This window comes from Neopsephotus bourkii, unplaced genomic scaffold, assembly GCF_033783945.1.
Source record: "Neopsephotus bourkii isolate Nb327-2 ecotype Australia unplaced genomic scaffold, CSIRO-AGI_Nbou_v1 NB_1423, whole genome shotgun sequence".
Taxonomy (NCBI): domain Eukaryota; kingdom Metazoa; phylum Chordata; class Aves; order Psittaciformes; family Psittacidae; genus Neopsephotus; species Neopsephotus bourkii.
In genome coordinates, this window is record NW_026901900.1 from 2,971,562 (window position 1) to 2,994,401 (window position 22,840).

The following is a 22,840-nucleotide window of genomic DNA, read 5'->3' on the forward strand; positions in this document are numbered from 1 at the left end:
TTGGTCACTCACTTTGTCTCCCAGTCACTGCTCTAGCATCTAATGGAGTATGTCACTTCAAATCCCATGGTGCTGTCGCAGGGCGCACTGTGTCCTAGGCCTGGGGGATGTAAAACGTGACCTTATCACAGGCACTTGAGCCAGTGTAAGGAATCTGTCCTGTGGAGACGGTAGACCAATCTGTGGAAGGAGAGAAGTGATGTGTTGGCAATGACAGAGCCACCTCTGAGGTAGTTTTGCAAGCTGGCTCATGCCCAGAGGAGATTCAAAACATTTCCAGCCTTTGAAGTGTCTCCATCCTTCTCAGTTTCTTATTCCAAACATGGAGCAATCTTGGGGTTTCAGCCTTGTATTCCCAACAAACACTTGGTGCAGAAGCATCCAGGTGTGTTTTCCTCCAGTTCTCCTTCAGCAAAATGAAAGTGTGGAGAAGGGAGACTTGACCACGGAAGAGGAAAGCTTCATTTGAGCAGCATCCAAACGGGGGTGAAAAAAGAGCACTGTAAGAACCTGACTAAATGTAACATGAATAGGTGTTCTCCAGAAGTTGTTTGTGATGCATGAAATGAAATACACTTGTTTCTTGTACCCTGCAGAGGGTGAAGGAAGCTTCTGCATCATCAGGGATTTTTGGTTGCAGCAAGCTCGCTAGTACTCCGATGTCAAGTATATGTACTGTAACATATTGGTAGCTAAAGGTATGAAGGCTTTCTTTTTAATCTCCTAGAAAATTAAAGCATTCTTTTATGACACTTTTTTAATAATCTAACATAGCAAAGGAGTGTGGGAAACAGCTTTTAACCTTGAAAATCAACTTGGAAAAAAAAAGCAGAGAAGAGGATTTATATGGTGCCAAATTTAACAATCCAATGAATCGCTTTTCTCCTGAGATGCGAACTCTTAATGGCTCTCCAGTAGAGACACGGCGTAAAAAGACCCAAAAGAAGTATGCTTTCAGATTTAGAAAAACTTTCTTTGTGGCCAAGTTGAAAAAGTAGTGGGAGACTTGGTTTTGGTATAGTAAAATTTAAAAGAGCTACTTTTGCGTAGCTGGTTTTTTGAGTTTCTTACTGAGTCTGATTTTCTTACTGATTTGTGACTGTCTTTTCTTTTTTAAGCTGGTTCATTAGTGACTTAACTCACATGTTCTTCCCACTCATGAATGGAACGCCACAGGGTTCACAGGCAGTAAGAAAGGGAAGATAGATTTGTAGATTTCATCATATATAATATAATGCAAAGAATGGAACAAAAAGAACACTGGTTGTGAAAATTAAAACCACAACAAACTCAAGCACCTTTTCAAAAATACCCCAAACCAAAATAGAGCAGTTTTCTAAAACATTATAGCCTTTTGTGAAATATATATGATATGGGACTTCTGCTTAATTATTATTCTTAGATCCCATTCATCAAAGGCATGACCTTTCCTTGTTAACTAAATGATTCATTAGCTTTTCAGAAGTGACTTCCTGTGTCTAATGCTGCTTTGTGCTGAGATTTTGAGCAGGCTATTAACATGCATCATATTGTATTTTTCCTTGCATTGTTACTGTACTTCTAATTGAGGCTGTCTTCCATTACAGTAGTTCTTACTGCCGTGTTGCTGTAACTCATTTCCTTGCAATTAGGTATGTCCTGTCCCTGAAATGCAGTTTTCTTTGTGCTGGTAAATGCACAGCACAAGTTTTAACTGAGTCTTTTCACAGGATTTTTGCATTCAGTACAAAATAAGGATCAGAAACCAGTGTCTCCAAGGCAGGATTTCACAGTGCTTGAAGCACTTCATACAGCGGTACTGTGGCTGGGGCTGAGCTGGCACAGATTAAAAGAGGATAACATTCTCTGTGAAGGATGGAGGCTGTGTTATGGGTGTCTGTTGTTTCTACTCGTCACTTGCTGTGTGACCAGGGCAACCTGGAAAGAAAAGGCGGGGGGGAAGGCTTTTTTTCTTTTTGTCAGTCTCCATCTGTTTGTTGAATGTGACTGAAATGAACTTGTTGGTATAACATTAAATGGAGAGGAAGTGGTGTGATATAAACCATCGTTCAAGTCCATTGCTAATGGCAGAACCAAAGATGGAGTTTGCTCCCAGCCTGAGCTGCCCTGTCTGGGGAACCAGGAGGAGGTGAGCTATGTGAGCCATAGCTCAGTGCCATCCTGTGGGACCTCGTTCTTAGTCCTGCTTAGTGTATGACTGCACTTACTGGATTTGGACGATGGACTTGGGAGGGAGCCTGTCCACCGAAGTGCTGTTTTAAATAAAAGGTGAACATCTCAACACTGACAGTATTTTTGGATGACCAGAAAGTGCCTTTTTGTTAGTCAGGCATCATATAACTATACTAAATGTACTGTTTAAATAAAAACATAACGAGGGTATTGAAGGTTGCAGTGTGATATAATTACAGGGCTATTATTTATTTCCATGCTAAAGCTTAAGGTATTTAGTTCAAATGTGATTTGTTTCTGGCATCTGGGCAGAAGTTTCCAAGCAGCCTTACAGAGGGTGTAGAGTTGCTTCTTAATTAGTATTGAACCTTCTGGGGAAGGACTGCTGACTCACTATATAACTCACTGTGCAACTGCTTTGTCATTTGTCATATGCCACTAAGCACCTCTTAGATATTAGAAACCATCCGTCAGTACCTCCCTCAGCTAGATCCAAACTGACAGCTTACGAATGAAAGCCTCCCAAAATCAAAGTCAATCTTCTGAGCTATTCAGTCCCTCGAAACAAAGGTTTCATGTGGAATAAGCTGAATATTAATGACTGAAAAGAAAATGAACATTTGTAGTCCTGTCTGCCATTTTCTCTTCTGTCTTTATTTCTGCTCAGAGGGTAGTCTTCATTTGCAGCTCTTGGTGGGATTGAACTCTAGATTCTATTTAGGCATTTCCATATGGTCCTGTACCCCTCTTCTCGCTCCTCTTTGGCTTAAAGAGCTAAAACAGAGAACAAGGGCTGTTGAAGTCCTGATCCTGCCAAGGACTAGATCCAGAACTACAAATTCTTCATGAGACATCTGTTGTGTTTCTGATCATGTCAGTGCTGGAGCCTGTTGCATTACAGCTTTAGTTCATAAGCTCAACCCTTTAAGGGAAAATATTGGTGAATATGTTTATTCATGTCAGCTTCCAGATATTACATCAAAGATTAGGGGCAGTGGTTCCTATGAAAGCAAGTGGAGAGGGGAACTTCAGTTTACCTCTGCTCACACCTTAAAGGGGTATTGTCAACATAGGGATTGTTTCCATGCCTGTTAAAAAATAAATAAATGATCAGTGTTGGTAGGGGACCCAGATATTTTTTGTATTTTGCATTTAATGTTTATATATGTGTTTATCAGAGAAAGTGAAAATGGACTAGGAAAGAACAGACAAAATGAATATAAACAAAGTACTTCAAAATCTATGAAAACTGCTTACTTCTCCTCTTCGCTTTTGGTGATAGGATCTTGAAGTAGTAAATTCAGTATTTCCAGGATTCCACATAGTCCTCCTAATACTTGTCCCATCTATGTGCAAAAAAGGCAGGGAATAAAAAAAAAAAATAAAATCACATTAGTCGCTCTAGGCTCATTTTCATGTCAGTAAGGGATGAATTAGCATAAATGAAACCTCTTTCAGGAGAATGCTGTGCTTCTAATTAAAAGAAAGAAACCAAGACACTGGCATGTTGTTATGGGGAGGAGTGCAGTGGGTACCTGCTTTATGACAAAGTTAAGGAAGATACTTCCTTTATTGGAGGCTTTTTGTATCCAAATGCAAGCTAGCAGAGGTTTGCTATTTATGTAAATTTTTTTATACCGTTTCTTTATACTATAGTAGGATTGTGCATTTTGGCTTTCTGCAGCCTCACCTGTTCCTCCAGTGTGCATTGGGCAGTACTGCAGAAGCCAGCATCCCTGTTGCCTACCCACTGTACCAGCAGAGCTTCTCTGACCTGGAGCTCAACCAGCGGTAGCAATTGCTCCATAAAGGCAGGCTGCCTCAGTTACATTTGGTCTTCGTAGGGCTTCCCCCTCCCAAATAGTAATGTTTCCATTCACTCAACTCTGAATGTCTGAATTCCCTATTGACCGCCTGCACCATCGTGGGTTTTCCTCTAGGACCTGGAAAGTGAGCCCCAGGTACAGTAGGTGATGTTGACATAAGCAGCTTGAAACCCTAGTTCGGGCCAAGTAGAGGATAAATCTTTAATGCCTTCTGCTTGAGCTGCATTGCGTTTTCATGCATCACAGAAAGTGCTGCATTCAATCTTTATTTAGGTTTTCTCATCAGGTATAAAATGAGCTGATGGCAAAATCTGCAGTTACTTCAGATTTTTAAATGATGGAGATAGATGGCTGTAATCTTATGTCATTTGACATGATTTTTACCCCTATGTTTTTGTGCCTCGGTAGAAATGATAGGAATTCAGATGGTAATGAGGTGGCATCCAGATGCATGGCACACATGTGCGTGTGCGCAAAATATTGATTTAAATATATCCTGACAAGCTGGTCAGGCAGCGATCTGAAGGAAACTTCTGAAGTGAAAGAGAAATAATGACAGCAATGAAGAGGCAGAACATTGATTTTAATACGCAGCAGCAGTATGAAGATCTGGGTCTGATGAATCAGAAGGGGAAAGCTGGCACAGGAACCTGCTGTGATTTGTTGCATACATTTGTTTCCATTTTTATCCATTAGCAGCACTGTGAGCGTTTGGATGCAGCTGGGAGATCGGGAATGGGGAGTAGGGGGAGGGGAACTTGGGCTGTTAAAGCTTTGATAGGTGGTGGATTTATATCCGCTAGCTTTCTAATTTCCTGTTAAAACACCCGGGACCCTTTCTCCTTGCCTTATTTTTAAAATAAATAAATAAATGGCATGGTTACCATCCCGTTTCTGCATTCCAAGCAGCACCTTTCAAGCATTTCCATCACCTCAACAGTTTTATGGACCTTTCCGGTAAGGCATCAGGTCTTGGAGGCTGGTGCAATACCATTAGCATATGCCTCTGCGAAATATTTCATTCTTTTGTGACTCCCTTTTGATCAATTAAGTTTATGTAGCGCTTTCCAAGTAAGTTCATAGAATCCGTACACAGGCTTCTCTTTGTGGTACCAAGTTTATTTTCATTGTGGAAGTGCAGCAGCTGGCGTAATGCAGACCTAAAGGTATGTTGGGGGGGGGGGGGGGGGGAGAGAAAGAGTAGATGCTTTACAGCGATTGCTGTACGCGCTGGTTTTCATGAAGCCTGTGACACATGAACAAATACAAAGAAATCCAAGCATACAGCATCGCCAACTTTCTGTCTCTGTCCATGAACACACTGATTTCTGGTATCTGTAGATGCAGCCTGCTTGTGCTCATCCATTTGAAAGGAAAGCTAGCAGCACACCAAGGAGTGCATTAATACATGCACTTTAAAAGAGGAGAGGAAAAAGAAGAGAGAAGTTCCTTTGGCTGTGATCTTCTTTTTAATTTAGTGTTGGTTACTATAAAATTTCATTAATGAAATAAATACTGAATAAACATTAAAGAGGAGAGGGATTTCAGGTTTTGATGATAATGTGACCATTGTTAATAAGTACCATAGATTTGTAAATAATAAGCTGTCACAATTTGGAATAGAATACAAAGTTAATGGGAGAAATACTAGTGCTTCATCCAGTACTTCAGGATGTTTGTGAGTCTTTTGAAGTATTTGCTGAATTTTAAATGCTTACGATCTAACAAAGGAAAATGCCTCAAAATGAGTGGGTTGAGAAGCAGCCCCAGGAGTTGGCTCAAGGATAACGAAGGCAATAGTAACTTAACAACCTCATTAACTGCTGATAAAATTAGCAGATGAAATTAGATCAGGAGACCTATATAGTAATAAGAGTGGAGATATCTAGTCTTTAAAATAACTAGAAATGTGTAATATGCAGAAGTATCATATGACTTAGCAAGTTAATGCATCTATGGGGAAATAATCCAAGATACGATGACATACTATGAATTCAAAGCTGGGAAAGCAAGGGTGTATAGAGGGACCCACATGTGTGGACAAATGGCATGTAAGTTTGCTATACAGTAATAGCAGTGATACTTGCAAAAAGAAGTTACTGTTGCTGTACTAATAAATGGCATACAACAAGCATGGGAAGGTAACTGCCTCTACTTAAAGGTCTGTTGGACTGCACCAAGACTTAAATTAAATTATGGCTGTTTCCCATATCGAAACACAGGAGCAAACAGAAGGGTTTAGTAAAAAGGAACAGATAGATTTCAGGCCTGGATTATGATAAAAGATAAAAATGTATGCATAGAGCAAGCATATTGGTATCCAATGGAAAATTATTAAAAGAACCCAGATACCTATGGAGAGAGGAGACAACGTTTATGAGAAATTTTGAAAGGTCACACTGGTTGCAGAAGAGTGTGGGAAAATGAGGGGAAAAATATAATTAGTTATTAATATATTTTCACTGAGATTAGTGAACCACGTGAAACATTGTCAAAAATGTTTTGGCCATGTGACATGAGGCAGTGAAGCAGCAGCTATCAAAGTGGTGCTGGGGTGGCAGAGGTGAGCTGTGGCTGGTGTCTCCCCTCTGAGCCTGGGTGGCTGTTGGGGGCATTTGGAACATCCCTGGCTATATCACTTCTCAGGCCCCTAAAGCCAGCCTGAGAGCTCTGAACTTGTCAAGAGTTAAAGGTGGAATTGCCTGTGCTGTTAAGATACACCTGTCCAAGCTCCGGGCAAAATTACTAGTTGGTTAGTGAAAATGTAATGCAGAACTTGAAGTCTGATGTCTGTTGATAAGCTACTAATTCATACCTGACAGCGCAGAAGTGTGTGAGAAGGTTTTTATATAAGAATGTTGGAGCATTAGAAAAGGAATTAAAGCAATAAGTTGTTAATACTATTTGATAATTTACAAGTGGTAAGTTTAAAATAATACAGGAAGAATTTGTTCGTTATAAGAAGATATCCAGTGCTTTGGGTTTTCTTAAGTTATCCTTTTAATTTTCCAAGAGTAACCTTTGTTTTGCTGACTGGCATGTTTTGGTTTGCTGTTGAGCCGTTCCTGAATGCATTGTTTTGCCTCTGCATTGAGCTTCTCGCAGTTTGTTAGTGATCTTTATTGTATATGGTGTCATGTTTATCTTAGGAGACTGCAGGATTGCTCTGATTTAAAAAAAAAAGGGGGGGGGGGAGCATGGGGATGGAGAGAACCTGGTAAATGTTGATACAGACTTTTAATGGTACTTGGCCAACTTTTTTCAAAGAGTATTTCAGAAGGAGCTATTAGAAGTGTGATGAATAACAGCAACACACCACTAAAGCACTAATGATCCATGGAGGAATGACACTAAAACAAGCTTGAGATTATCAACCTTTCACTCTTGAGACTTATGTTACAAATACTTCAACCCCTTGCCTAGGAACTTTTCCATTGTTTGCTTTGTTAACTGTTTCCTGGGAGCAAAGCATGGTGATAAATCCTTCAAGTCATCTATGTTATAGATGTTCTCTTTTCCTGATATAAACATGTTTTGTGCTACTTTGCATGTGTGTGTTTGCCCTCTCGCTGTGGATCCTGTCTCTTTTTTTACAGCCAAAGGGAAAGGGATGGGTGGGACTGAGGATGGTGCACAAAAGGGTTTTCCTGCTCTCAAAGAGTTGGCTCTTTGAGAATGTGCAGCAGTTTTGGAGTATAATGGGGCAGTTTTTCTAAAACATTAGGAATTCTGATATAAAAAGGTTGGAATCAGGCAGTGGCTCTTCAGAGAACCGTTCTGATAGTTTTATCTATCAGGAGATCTTCCCAGCAGGACGTGGTGGGTGATTGGTTTGAATTTTAATGGCTTTGAGTTCCAGCCATGTGTTTTCCTGTGTAGCTTTTCATTGCTTCCCTTGTCCGTCAAATGATGGAGAAGCACTTGAGCACTCAACACATCCTTCCTATGACAGCACTTAGGCACTGTGTAATCAGGGTGCTGTTCAGACTCTTCCAGTATATTGTGTTTGCTGAGTCTTTCATCACAGAAGGCATTTTTATTGCTCAGATTGTTCTTGGCACTCCTCTCTGCGCCCTGTCTAGTTTTTCAACCTTTTAAAAACAAACAAGTCCAAACCAAGCAGAGACCAGCCTAGATACCGGAGTTGGGTATCAGGTTCTGGTATAGAACTGCTGTGGATTCCAGCAGTCTCTGGTGGGAAGTACGTACCTGCAGTGGAAGAGTGTACAGTTCTCAGTAGGTCTCAGTTCTTATTTTGTATTTGTGATCGTTGCTCAGAGGCTTAAAAACCTTCTATAATGCCTTAATTATTCATTACTTCTGTTTTGAAAACTGTCACCTGAAGCAAAGGCTTGGGATTAAAAGGCTATGCAGAAATGTCAGTGATACTAGCCATATGCTGTGATACACTGATGTATGACGATACAGAACTTTTTCTGAGGCTATAAATGCCCTGCATTTGCACAGAAACTTCAGGGATGTGCCTTCTTAAATTGGTGCACAGTTTCAGGGGGTGCTAGATAAGACCTAGTGTGGGTGCTGGACTCCAAATCTGACGCCAACTAAAGCCTCACATATTTTACTTCAGAACACAAAATGAAAGGAAACAACTTGGTCATAGGTCACAATGGGATAGAAACTGAGTCCAGGGCAGTGCATAGGGTATTGACATTGCTGGTCTCAGGAGGCCACAGAGCACGTGTCACCAACCATGTAAAACATCATCAGCCATAGTTGTACTAGCACTGGTGAGGTGTAGTAGTGCTTCCAGGTGACAGGAGGGAAGCAGAGCCTGTTCATGCTGCAGAGGGATCTAGGAAGGCATGGAAGGACCTTCTCGCTTGGCAGGAAGATTTCATCCCTTACCCCAACTCTGCTATGTATTTCTTGCTCTCTGTGTGTTAAACCAAACTACAGTAACAGACGACTGGGCTTTTCATTCTGCCTTAATGGTGGCTGATCTTCAGTCCTCAGAAGGTGGCAAATTCCCAAATGAGTCAAATTTTGTGTTTCCACTAAAACACTCCTGGAAGGTATGCTGGGCAAGCCTAGGATGCAGTGTGTTGTAGTGTGTGACCACCAAGCCTTTGCAGGGTCTGCAGCACAGACCTAGTGTGCAAGTATGTTGCAGACAAATAGATCAGAAGGTAGTGGTCATTTCTTGCTGCAGACATCTCCAAACTGGAAACTGCAAGGTTCATACCACAAGCCTACACCAGCGCTAGGATCACACCATTCCTGTTAGGGAATTGTCAGACTTTATCCAAAGGTTGCTCAGGGAGGTACCCGCTTATGTGTCTGGTGTCACTGTGTGCACAGCTTGCATAGGGACAGGACTGTCTTGTGCAAGTCTGGGAATTAGAGTGAAACATGAACCTAGGAAGTTAATATGAACCTAGCTAGGAAAAGGAACCTAGCTAGGAAGTTAACAGTTTTATCCAACAAACCCATCTTAATCAGGAGAATCAGCACCCATTGTGCAAACCAGAACATTTTTGTTTTCTTTCCCCTATTGCTTGTTTTTCCCTTTCCTGTATATCTACCATTTTGTCTGGATTTTCTATTTATCTTTGGTTTTTTAGTTCTGCTTCTGGGATGTAACAGTCAATGTGGTCGGTGTCAGTTGCCTGGCGTTGCTCATACCATAGACAAACATCCAGTATGTACCTAATTTCAGTATAGAAACCCACTCTGTTTCAGAAAAGCAGCTGCTACCATGTCTTCCTGCGGCTTGCATGCAGGTAGGAATACAACTGTATCAGTAAATTGATGTTTCCCTTCATCTTGCAAAGGCTTGGAGATATTGCTGGTTGAAGCTCTGCTTATGCCATCCGTTCTTTGCCCTGCATCTCTAGGGCTATAATCTTCCATTGATATCCTTTTTGACTGCATCTTGAATATAGAGACTTGCACATAAAAACTTACTGAGTTAATTCCTAAAAGTCTCTTGTAGTAGATTAAATGACCTTATGCTATATTCTAGACTCATTTCTCTAAATACACATTTTATTTTCTAGTGTGATATTCTAATTTCACAGCTGCTGAATAGGTTGATAAAAAATATGGAAACAAAGCAGTATAGCTAGAGAGAGGTATAATTATTTCACTTTTGTTCAAGTGGTTTCAGTGGAATCATAATCTTTTTTTTGTTTCTAAATGAGAGTAAAAGCAGCTGTTTTCAGCTAAGTGTGGGAGATTGTCCTCACTTCCAGTATGGTAATTCTGAGGAAATGCTTAGCTTTGTTTTGTTTAAGACTGATGTAGCAATAGGAAGGTCATCGTTCTGATTAATTGAAAAAGCCTCTACAAAGTAAAAAGCCTTACAGAAACTGTAATTACAAGAGTCTTTAACCATGTAGTGCAGCGTGTGGAAGCTACTTGTAAGACAGAGTCATCCTTTAGTTTTGAGATTACATTAAATCCCAGAGCCTGTAATTATATGCATGTTGCTGGCAGGAGCCCACCCTGGGCTGATTATGTTTGCTGAACAGGGTCATTCCTTGTTGTTCCTCTCATTGAGATTTACAAGCATCATGGAATGTTCACTGTCGTTTGTGGTATGCCAGTCTTTTCACTGCTTCTTGTGCTGGCAGGGCAGGCAGACTGCTTCAGTGGTGGTTTATTTCATTACATTTTCATTTACATTATTCATCAAAATTACATTTTGAAAAAATACAGGTTCTTTACTGATTGCTGGTTCAGAAGATAAAAGGACAGATTATTGGTAATGCTCTAGAAAGTACGCACTCTCTTCAGTTATCGCAAACCAGACCAAAGTGAGGGTAAGGACACATGTACATACTAGAAATGGAGTGATACCTGAAATGGTTCACAAGCTATTGGTTTTGCAAAGTGACTTCCTTCTGAATTAAATCTCCAGTAGTTGTGGCTGTGTTTAAGATTACCTTTGAGAGACTGCAGCAAACTTGTGTTACTGAAAGTTCCTGATTTTTATAGTACTTATGGCATCTTCATATTTTATCACTCTTGTAAGTCCTTTGTTACTTTTGAACAAAGATTTGAAGCTAGGAAAGCCTGGGAAAAGCTGAACTGCCCATTTTGCTAGCAACTGAAATGAGGCTAGGATTAAAAAGTCATAGTTGCGCTACAAATCTCACGGGTCTTTGAGGACAGTTTCTCCAGTAAAAAACATTTCTAAACCTTTGTATATCAATGCAGTTTCACTGGAAAGGGCAGTGTTGATTTTTGCCGGTCATTAATATGAACTGGTAAGATAAAGCATTTTTGTGATGCTGTGGTGTGGGATTGCTGTGAAGGATAAAGTAGGAAATGCTGTTCCTTACGTTATGCTAGAGAGTAGTGTCTAGTGGAGAGTTATTTTCATATAGAAAAGGTGTATGCATTCTGTTGCCTTTAATATAACATTATAGATTTTATAAAACATGTAATTAAATCAGACTTTAAAAAACCCAAACCATTAAAATGTGGAGGGGTTTCTGTATTATAAATTGCTTTACTATCCCAGAATGCGGAAATATTGACTGATTTTGTCACCAGTTGTATAATACCTGCTGATTCAAAAAGGCTGACGTTGCTTGCAGCCAGTAAGTTTATTTATTTTTTTTCTATTCAGAAAGTCCCTGAATTACTTTTCACCAATCTATTCCTGGGTGATAAAGTTACCATATTCGTATGATGCCACAGCAATGGTGTTTTGGCATCAGCTCAGATCTTTAACTGTTCTTGTCATCTGTTACCACTTTTAGCACACCCATATCCTTGCTTTCCAACATGCTGCACGTTCTGTATGAAATTCTCCTACAATTCGCTGAAGCCAGATCACCTTTTGCTTCTTTTAATGACCTGTAAAGCATCCTGCTGCAAGATCTGCGTGAAATTGCCCGGCAGTGTTGCAAAGGTGGTTCATATAGCTAGAAAATAGCTGCTGTAGTTGATTTAATAAAAATGTAAATTTACAAGACCCTCTAAATTATGCAAAGCTGACAAGTTGTCTGTGTTGATAATCTGAGCACTGGGGAATAACAGGGTGGTTTTACTGCGCTTTCCTTTTTATTCTCTCTCCCTGTAGTGAAGGGGAATCTCCATAATAGAGCAGCATCCACTGCAAAATGCTGGATTGACTGAGGCTGCTGCTGCATGGGAATAGCTCTTGTCTTTGGGATGAAAAATGTTCAAATTTTGTTTTGAGATTGAGACTCTTGGTTTTGTTCCTAGTTCATGATTGGTACCAGGATGTATCAAATACAGGAGTGGAAATGTTTCAGTTAAATTAACTGTCTTTTCACTTAAAAAATCTGACTTTTGACTTGAATAATGTAATAGGTGCCAGTAGCATCTTTTAAAATGATGGAACAAAATACTGAGTTGTACAAAATCTTAATTCATTCAGACTTCATAATATTTCATTCCAATTTTTGTATGTTGGTAGACCCACTAGAAATCATTGTGTCTTCCTGACACATGAAATATTTGATAACTCCATGTCTTTTTGGTTACCTTATTGTTTTACTGACGCTGTAGTTCGAGTACATTACTGTCTTCACTGAACCCCACAGGCTGGCTTTCTTTAAGATCTTTGGTGTACATCACTGTGACCATATGAGTTGTCTGTGATGTATCACCTTCAGAGTGGCGACACACAGACTTGACATGTAAAGAAAAATAGGAGCATGTGACATCCAAAAAGAATTATGGCACTTCGTATGGACAATTTCCCTATGAAGGGAAAGAGGGAAGAGGACTGTAACAGGTTTTAGGATGCTGATCAGTGAATGTGCAAAAAGGAATGTTTGATGCAGCATGTGAATTGAATTTGACCAAGAAGTATCTTCTGGGTGTATATATTCTCATGAAACTGAAGGGTGTGAATGAATAGTAAGAGTTATGTTTTCTGAATAAAAAGTGCATTTTTGGCAAACTTAATTTTTCCCCCAAACACAATTTGATACTTTGCAGAATTTGTATTCCTCATTGAATATTGTATTTTCATAGAAATTTCCCAATTGCATCAAAAAGTCACCTTATATAAACCTTATAATCCTCAATTTAATTTAAAGAACTTTATTACATAATTTTTTATCCTGCAGAGAAGTCTAATAGATCTTAACTTTTTTTCATTCATTTATTTCAGCTAATATGATCTGGTAAGATTAACCAGAAGGTGGTGTTAAATAGGATACGTATATTATTCTGACTGTCGTATCATATGGAAATATAAGCTTCTTTCATCTACTGATCTTCTACTGAGTATTAATGAATACAAATTCAGTTGAGAAAATATTTTATTTATCATATATATATATATCAAGTCATCTAGATATATAAATATTTATATAGAGTTTATAAATGACCTTTCAGACTTGTGAAGGAATGAATGCAGCAATAGAAGTGATATAAATTCAGGCTGCTGTCCAAAAGGATCAAAATGAAAAAAGAGATTTTTGCAGATGAGCCCAGAGGAAATGGTATTGAGATTTGTAGCTATGTAATAAGGAAGAAATGTAATTAGTAATTACTTTAATCTGTGTTATATAGAGTATAAGTAAGTTTTCAGTATGTGTGAAGGTTTTCGGTCTTCTAATATTACATTAGCTACTCTTCCTTCCACCCTCTACCCCATTTTTTTTTACCTTCTCCCGTTTTTTCTCCTGAGCAACCAGTTGAGTCCATCTGCAGAACTGGATGACTGATGCCTCAGAAAATGATGGCTGACTTTCGGAAAGTTGGGACACTTAATAATCACAAAAAATCCTTAATATGGTAAAAAAACCCAAAACTAAAATATTCTGTACAGTTAAGAATACCTGAGGTGTTGTTAAATTCATTTCAGAAGCAGGACTTCAGGCAGGAATGGTTCTGGCAGTCCTGGTGATTGCTGTCCAGCAAGAAGGTGGCAAAACCATGAGCATCATGAGTGAGTATTTTAGAAATTGTTCCAGTAGCTGGATTACTTTTTTTGAACTACCAAAACTGAGGGGAAAAAAAGCCCTGCAGTAAATACAGTATATCCTTACATTCAGTGCTGTGCTTGAAGTATGAAACCTTCGTCTTACAAAGTCTTCTTGAGGAATTCAGATCTGCACATGACCTCCTTTGGCAAGGACAGAAAAAGTGTCTGAAGAAACATATGCACAAAAATAATCCTATTGATTAGGTTGGAAGTGGTTATTGCTGTGCTTCAGAGGCTATTTAGCATATGCATCAGTAATCTAAAAGAAGTAGTAAACAATGCAATAAGCTTTTTGGATCAAGGACTACATCTTTTCCCTGTTAATAAAGCCCTATCTGTCCAGGTCTGCTGCTGGTTTTGCATATGTATCACAGTTTCTATATCATTACTACAGTTTTATACATTTTTATGTAATCCCATTGGGGTTCATCTTACTCTTGGGTTCATTGTGTTCTTACACAAAAGGCTTGATTTTTCTCCTGTGTCTGAAGTCTGGCTTTTGCAGCCTCCTAGCTCTGTCAGTGTGCTCTCTTTTGCCTCCTTTTACCAAGGGGCTGAACCAGGTTAAGTTGTGGAGTCAGATCACAAAAGCAAGTAGTGAGCAGTTCTTTCTCATGGTGTAGGTACAACCTCTTGCCATTCTCTGCACAGCAGAAGTCCTCAAGGATGTCAAAATTGTGCTCTGAAGGAGAGAAGACAAAAGCGGATTCTTGAGTTGAGAGCTGCTCAACAAAAACACCTTATTTTGAAGGGCAGGAGGAGCACTGCAGGCTCACCTAGCACTGACTCCACACTCAGTCTTCCTTGTCTGTTTTGCCTGGGAAAAATCAAAGAATGAATATTAGAGCAGATAAATGATCATCTTACAGTATCCTCTGGTTACCTTTGAGGTAAGGGCAGGTGTTTAAATTGATCTCTCTGGGCATGACAAGATTTATGTCATCAAGGATGGGTACCTGGCAGATGAAAAGATGGTAATAAGGATTCTGGATGCTGGTCTGCAGAAAGGGAGCAGCAAGATCAGGGCAGCTTTGGTGTCTCAGACCTAAAAGAGCTGTGAGCAGGAGCTGTGTGCTGAGGCCATTATGGTCCCTGGAACAGGTTTTCCAGTGGAGCCAGAGAGCCCCGTGCCTTAGCAATGTTCAAGGCCAGGTTGGACGGGGATTTGAGCAACCTGCTGTCGAAACTAGGTGATCTTTAAGGTCCCTTCCAACCCAAACAAGTCTGTAATTCTGTGAAAGGGAATCAGACACAGGGTGGTATTGATTGGTATTATTGGTGTGAAAGTCCTGTTACCTGAGCAGGAGGTGGCAACAAGGAATGGTGGCAGATTTTCTCCTCAGAAAGCGTATTGATGATATCGGCAGACAGAGAGCTATGTACTCTTCTCTCACTTTTGTCTTTATGGGGGTATAAGAATATAAAACTCCTCTCTCCTTTCCCCTCTGTGGTAGTCCAACATTTTCCATTTTCTCCCCAGACGACTGAATTACACTGGTTTAAACCTCCAACTTCTTCCCTTGGCTCCACCCCTCCTTGAACACCCTGGCCAGAGGTCTGGGGTTTCAGGGCTGGAGTGATCAGGCCATGACTTCAGGTACATCTGCTTTTCCACTGTTTGGATTTCACAGCTGTCTGGTACAACAGCTACTACAAGAAGCAATGACAAGGTTGGTGAATGGATGACTCGATTACCCCTAACTGGTTTTAATGACAACAAAACAAAATCGATTTCACTGGACCTGTCTGGGTAGTTGCAGCTGCAATTGTGCTGATGGAATGGTTTCACCTTGGCCTTGGAAAGATATTGCTGTTGCTGTAACCAATAAAACAAAAATAAGAAAAACAATCACTGTAATAGTGAGTTGGAATATGGAAGCATGGAGTTGCTGATGCGGTGCAGAGCAGTCCGGGCGAGAGAAACAGCTCCAAGTGCAGAAGCTATTTGTGCCTCTCTGAGTTTTTCTGTAGCTGATGTGCACCTTAACACTGAACCATAACATTAAATATAGTGATGGATAAAAGCTGGCAGAAGATACTCTGAGTGATTTCCTAATCAAAGAAAGTGAATGGGACAAGAGTATATGAAGACTGTTTTACATGTATCACCCAAGTAATACAGCATTTGGGATTTGTGCATGAGTGTGACTTGACAGACTTTATACAGCTTACTTTGGTTTGCTTGCTTGGTCTTTAGAATGGATGTGGAGTTTCATCCTTTAGTATTTGGCTCCATAAAGGTAGGATGGAACTCTCATTTAAGCTCCACTTCATCATTTTCTGAATGAATTGGAAAAGCAGGTTAATTTGCTGTTTGAATAGGTGTAAAAGGAGATAAAACTACTGGTGGGCTAAAGAAATCTTACAAATGGTGCAATGTTTGGCAGAATACATTCTCAGGTGCGCTAAAAGCTGCTCTCTTATCTAGTGAGGGGAGAATAACCCGATTAACATGTGTTTTCTGTGCAGCATCATTTTATTTAGTTTGGTGTGATCAAGTGTTTGGCGGTCCTGCCCACACACAACAATCCATCCTGTCCCTCGACTTCCTCCCTCCCCCTGTGGTCTGTGCTTCAATAGCTGTAATATACTTGTCTAAAATTGTCAAAAAGCTTTCTTGATTATAAAATCAGTCTTTTTTCTTCTTCCCTACTGATATGTAAGATTAAATCTTTAATATTCTTTGTTTAGAATATTTTCCATTTGAAATAGTTTCCTTCTCCTCCAGGATTCCTGGTGTTGTGCTATATATCCAGAGGGAACCATAAGGGAAGGAGATGTGAGGAAAGCGGTGAAAAATCACCACCAGTGCTGAAACATGGGTTCCTTTGCCTGGCACAGCAACCATCACTCCCTGCACCGCCAGGGAATGTGAGAGACTGGGGAACAGCTCCCTCTAATATCCACGCCTGTGTGTGCAGTTGGATGCTTTCTAGCTTTTAAAGAAATACTGCTTTTTAAGCTCTCCGTCTCCCCATGCAGGTGGTGGTGGTGTAGCAGTGAATGACACAGCTTTGCCGGATGACATGGGGCTGATCTCTGCATCAGCCAAGAGGAATTAAGCTTTGTCACTCCCCGCCGGGGCTACCTTTCGCCTGGTATGTGCGGGAGGAGGAATTCACAGCCTTCTGCTGCATTCACCCAAGCAGAGCCCTGAGCGCGCTCTGCCAGGGCAGGCAGGCAGCGAGAATGATAGCTGTCTCTTTTAAATGCCGCTGTCAGATCCTGAGGAGACTTGCTAAAGGTAACGTACTTTCCTTCTTATTCATTCAGGGGCTCTGTTGCAGCCTGCCAGAGACGCAGCCTGACATTTTTACTTTTAAATATGACCGTCCTTCCAGTTTACTGTCAGGCAACAAAGAACTCTGAATACAGAAAGGTGTAGGGGCTCTTTTCAGTGAAAACCCTTGCATGTCCCATCCCTAGCTCCTGCTAGGAAGATAAGTTCCTGTTTTGTTGGGTTTTTTTCCTTTTTTTTTATTGCTAAGAGGAGGTTTTTATTTCCAAGTGAAGTGCTAAAGTGATTTTGGGGTATCATTATTTTGTCTTTTTGCTAATCACTCAGAGGAGTCCCTCCTGGGTCAGTGCATGCTCTGGTAACTGACAGTGATATTCAGGACCAGTATTAAGGCTGAGTTTCTGTTGTTTAATGTAATTTATAAGCTATTTCTGTCAATGCTTTAGATGCCAAAGACTGTTGTATGTGATGAAGTACAGACAGCAGTGTGTGTTTTTTAGGGCTGCCCTAGCATGTCACGCTTCTGAAGTTAATTTGCCTCTTAGAGCAGTGTGCATTTTATGTTACTGTAAATCTTTGTAGTCTCTGGTTTTATCACTCAGAACTTTAAAATACTACTTGCATCTTACTCTGAGTCCCTTGATATTATTAAAGCAGCTATGTGAAAATCTGTCTGGGTAAGACACCTTCCCTCTTCAGAAATGAATGTATCTTAGTTTCTAAAAATAACCAAAGAAAAAAGAAATGTTTGGTAATTTTTCTTTCTCTGTGTAATTTTGGCTCTCTTTTTTTGTATATGTGTGTGTGTGGAAACTTCCAACATTATAGTAGCATTATGTGTCTGCAAATAAAAAGCTTCTGGTTTTTAGCTTGGGTACTGTGAAACAGTTAATGGCCATTACTATGCAGAGGGAAACAGTCCGTATGTGAATAAAACTGTATCAGCCTAGCTGGAAACATCAGAAGTCTTTTATTACCAATCAGGGTAGGTCAAAATCAATTAGGGTTTGGGGTTTTCTTTTGCAGAAGCATGAAAGAGTAAGACGGTAATACAGTGAGGTCAGTAATGGGAAAGACAAGAATATCGCAATCAAACTTATATAATGCATTTTCCTGTTCTTTAGATTGCTGTGTAGGGCCGTGTTGTTCAAACATGATGAACTGAAATATTTATTATTCATCCCCTCCTCTGTAGATTTGCTTCTCTTTCAAATCTGTGCTGGATAATGCCTGCTTTTCTCATACGTGTAAAATGTTTCTATTTTGGTAGTTCTATTACACATGTATCAGGTTGGAAGTCAGCATTTTCTCTTTCCCTGGTTTGAGTAGAAGGAACCTTTTTGTCTGCTGATGTCTTTATAAGATAGATCTAGGCACTAATCTAGTCTCACCGATGAGAGTTGTTGCTCAACTTAAATACAGTTTCCCCGGGAATAATCAATATTCTTATACATCATAGCCATCTTAATTCTTTCACACTTCCATCATTCAACAGAACTCAGGCTAGTGGGGTTTTCTCCTTTGAAATAATCTTAACTTCCTTTGACACTCCTTGCTTCTCCCACTCCCTCCCAGTAGGAATTGGCATGATACTGTCAATTTTTACGTTAAAGAAATGTGCCTTATGCTTGTCGTACCTTTAACAGTCACTTATTTTGTTTTAAGAAAAGGCACTCTAGAGATATATTCATATATTTGCTTGTAAGCCCTATGCATGTCAGACTGGAATCGCTGCCCTAACTGACAGGCTCCTGAATTTTCACTCTGTTCAGTAAAACCTTTGTTCTTTTAACTGACTCTTGTGTGTTCTCTACCCTTGGCTTTTGCATCTCGGACACCAGTTATGGACTACTCAACAGGGGTGGACCTTCATGTTGTTAGTGCAGAGAGGACTCTTGCCACCAGCAGGCAATCTCCTGCTGCTGCATCAGCTGGGAGATCCCCTTCCCTTCCATCTTGCTACTAGCCTTGGGATTTGGTGCTTTCGTTGAATTTCTTTGCTCCAAAAGCAATTTTCCTGGCTTTAGTACTTTCCCCCAGTGTGCCTCTGCTAGGCTCGCTCTTGTGCACTAATCGTGTACCTTTGTGCAGTTCCTCAGAATCAGAGAAATAGGTATGCTGCACACATGATTAGTGTCTTGTGGTTTTAATAAATGATACATGTGTAGAAAATTGTACATCAAAAGGTGGAAATCCCTGCTTTCTTTTATTTGTCATTTTTCATGCCTGTATTGATGAAGTAAGCTTGCAACTTGATTTTTCCTTTCAGATAGGGATGTAAACGGAAATAGCTCATCTGGGCAACTGGAGACTCCAATAGTAATTTTTCCCACAGGGAGATGTTGTGGCAATACTGTGTTCTACAATTGCACTCCCTTCTTCCTGTGCTTCATCTTAATCTTTCACAGCAAAAAGCAGAGCTGTGTCTTTAGATTTCTACACGTACTTAGTCTGTCACTTTAAAAATCTCTGGCAGGAGAATCTTCAAGTGTTCTGAGTAAATTTCAGGGCAAAAATACTGTATAGTTATAGGCACGCTTTCCAGAGTCTGGTCAGTGGCACACTGCTGCTCTTCTTTACCATTGCCACGAGCACACCAACATGTACCTCTGTTGTCCTCGACTCCAGGATCATCTCCAGACGTGAACATTAGTCTCCTCTGTGCTCTACCCCCAAACTTACACAGTTGTAGGTCACAGGCACACTTGCAGAACCACAGAATAGTTTGGGTTGGAAGTGTCCTTCAAAGATCACCTAGTCCAACCTCCCCACTCCCTGGTCCTCTTTCACCACTACCCCTTGCTTTTGTACTCCTTCCATGCTGCGCTGTGCCTCTGGATACAAGGGCCACTGTATCTGCTGAGGCTGCTGTACACAAAGCCTTTTCCCCTATTTCATAAAATGGTTACGATTGGAAGGGACCTTAAAGCTCATCCAGTTCCAACCCCCTGCCATGGGCAGGGACACCTTCCATTCAGAGCCCCATCCAGCCTGGCCTTGAACACTGCCAGGAATGGGGCATCCACAGCTTCCACTGTATCCACAACTTCCACTGTACCAACTATCCCCTCTTAGGGCAAAATATATGGCAAACAAGAAGTGTATAATATTTATTCATGCAGGAAATTCAAAATACTATGAGTTTGTTCCCTTAATGTGTATTACATTTCATTTTTGTGAGTCATTATTTTGGAGGTCAGTACATTTTCAGTAATGAAATTGCATATTACCAAGCTGAGACGAAGTTCCATACTTGTGTCCATTAACAAGAAGAGTATTATTTTACTTGATGATGCAGTTTGCGAGGAGGACGCTGCACGAGACTGTTGTCTCATACATACTGAGACATGATTTGAATTTAGATCTGCTCTGTGTAGTTAAGAACCAGAAAAAACATTCCTGTTTAGTACACCAGGGTGGTGCTATGTTGTTTCTACACCAGTTTATTGTTTCTATGCTTTTTTTTCAGTTACAGATGTTTTTAATAGCAGTTAAAATGTTTATGGCAGATGGGAGTTTGTGCTGTAGTTACTTGATTTCTTTCATGCATAAATCTCTCATGCTTTCACCTTTGAGCTGAAACACTCCTGGCTTGGTCTCTTTTTAGTTGTGATCATATGTATCTGGATATATACAGATGTGCATAAGTATATCTGTTTTAAGCAATGTTGAAAGTGGTTGAGCAGTTCTAAAAGGAGAAAAAGTATCTTCTTTGCCATATTAGCTACTAAAATTTGAGAAGAGGGTTTTTTAATTTCTATATAGTCTTTTATTTGTTTTATCTCTTTCCTATCCCAAAAGAGCAAGCTAAGCTAAAAGCTGCTATTAAGAATCTGAAGTAGTAGCCGTTTTTACAGATCTCTGTATGAGAAGTACTGGCCTTGGGGGGAATGGTACCTTCAGACGGGTTGAATATGAGGAAATGTCACAGTTGAAGTTGTAAGCACAGCCACAAATCTGCTCTTCATACAGCTGCTTGTATTGTAGAATAGGGATTTTTTTGAGTGGTGAAGAAATACTAGGGTTTTTTTCCCCAAATTTGTTTCTGTAAGACCTCAGGCACTGAGCAGTATGCACGCTGTGCATACCAAAGAGCCTGTGGTAATCATTTACATTGAATATACATGCTAAATCAAAACCGCACAATTTACAATAATTACTTCAAGTTACAACAGTGTAGTACAATAGTGAAACATTGCTGAAATGTGTAAGCTAGTCAGGTTTACAACTAAATTAGCCACTTTATAGTTTAAAAATTGCCTTTCAAGCAGTGCATTACAGAGCCTTGGCTGTGGTTAATTTATGTATGGACATGTTTGCTTTTTTCTTTATTAGCCCCAAGAACAGATCTTTTAGGAAGCTGTGTCTGCTGCATGAAGTTACTTACGAAAATATGTCTTTGTTAGAGGCAGGAGTGAATTTTTTAACATACCCAAATCAGTGAAGTTGTTCTGGATATTATTATAATGGAAACAGAGTAAGAGCACTCTGATAAAGATGTCAACTGCTGTTATACAGCACATAGTGTAAGGACCTGAGTGGTCTGCCTTTCACCCATCAATACTTTATAGCGTATCTGCAGGATAATTTAGCACCTACTGCGCATACAAATCCTTTCTGCAGCCATAGATTTTTATGCTCCCAATATGTTTCCAATATTCCAAGATAAAGGAAGCCTAAACCACAGGATGTTGCCCTCCAGTTTACAAGATGATCAGTTATCTAAAAATTGGTTAGGGGCCTAAGGCGTCAAAGGGTGAATTCTGAGTGTAGCTGGATGTAGATTATAATTTGCTTTCCAGTGTTCCAGTGAATTACTTCTGACTGTGACAGCAAGTTACCAGCCTGTATATTATTTTAACAGTAATCCTAACCATGGGGTCTCTGTTTGTCATTACGTTGTTTATAAAAATGCAAGTTTACAGTAATAACACTGAGTCAACAGCTTGCTTTGAATGAAGTAAAAATCGTAAGCAACAGAATCTATAAGGACTTCTGAACATAGGTTAGTTCCTTGTCTTTCTAAAATCAGTTCTGAAAACTCTCAAGAGTGCTGGCAAGTTCTATAAATAGGCAGTCAGCATGGATTTGCTGGCTTTGTACTTTCAATTAGGGTTTTGGAAATACCCTTTGAGGTTTTTTCATACTCAACATGTTTATCCAGGTTTTTCACATCTCTTATTTTTTCTGTTATGTTTCTGAAAGTGACTTACGTGTTTCTGCTGACTTAGTGAACAACCTGCAGTGAAAGAATAAAATGGAAGCAAAATCTGGAAACGGTTTTCTGCTAGGATGTGGGAAGTTCAGGGCCACCTTCAGCAGCTCTTCCTCAACAGTAACCATTAGCACAAATTTCCTGAGAAGATAGGATATTGTCCGCAGGAAAGAGCTGTACACAAGTCTGTCAGCAAGGGAAGTTTTGACATTGCTCAAAGTGTTTGTAATGAAGCAAATGTAATAACACCCCTCCCCCCAAAAAAAAACCTCCAAAAAACCCCTCCAAAATATATTCCTTTGAACTTGGATTTTTTTCTTTTGTTTTGTATTTAAATATATATCTATGTATTTTATTGAGAGACTGCTTGTCAGATGAAATAAAGGCAAAGAGTGGCCATGACTATGTTGCCCAGCTGGTCTGTGGCAGTCTGGGGTACAACTTCCTTACTCCCATTT

At 40.0% G+C, this 22,840-nt stretch overlaps 1 protein-coding gene across 16 annotated transcripts in view; it reads left to right on the forward strand.

The window, feature by feature from the left end:
* GRIP1 (glutamate receptor interacting protein 1) overlaps nucleotides 1–22,840 on the forward strand; it is a 327,255-nt gene that overhangs the window by 149,283 nt on the left and 155,132 nt on the right. Inside the window, exon 1 of one of the 16 annotated variants that reach the window (XM_061368070.1) lies at nucleotides 16,951–17,173. The exons of the other annotated variants lie outside the window; for them this stretch is intronic. Coding sequence (XP_061224054.1) covers nucleotides 17,119–17,173 — 55 coding nt within the window. The 5' untranslated portion in view covers nucleotides 16,951–17,118. Of the gene's footprint in view, nucleotides 1–16,950; nucleotides 17,174–22,840 lie in introns of those variants that run through there. 16 annotated transcript variants of the gene reach the window in all.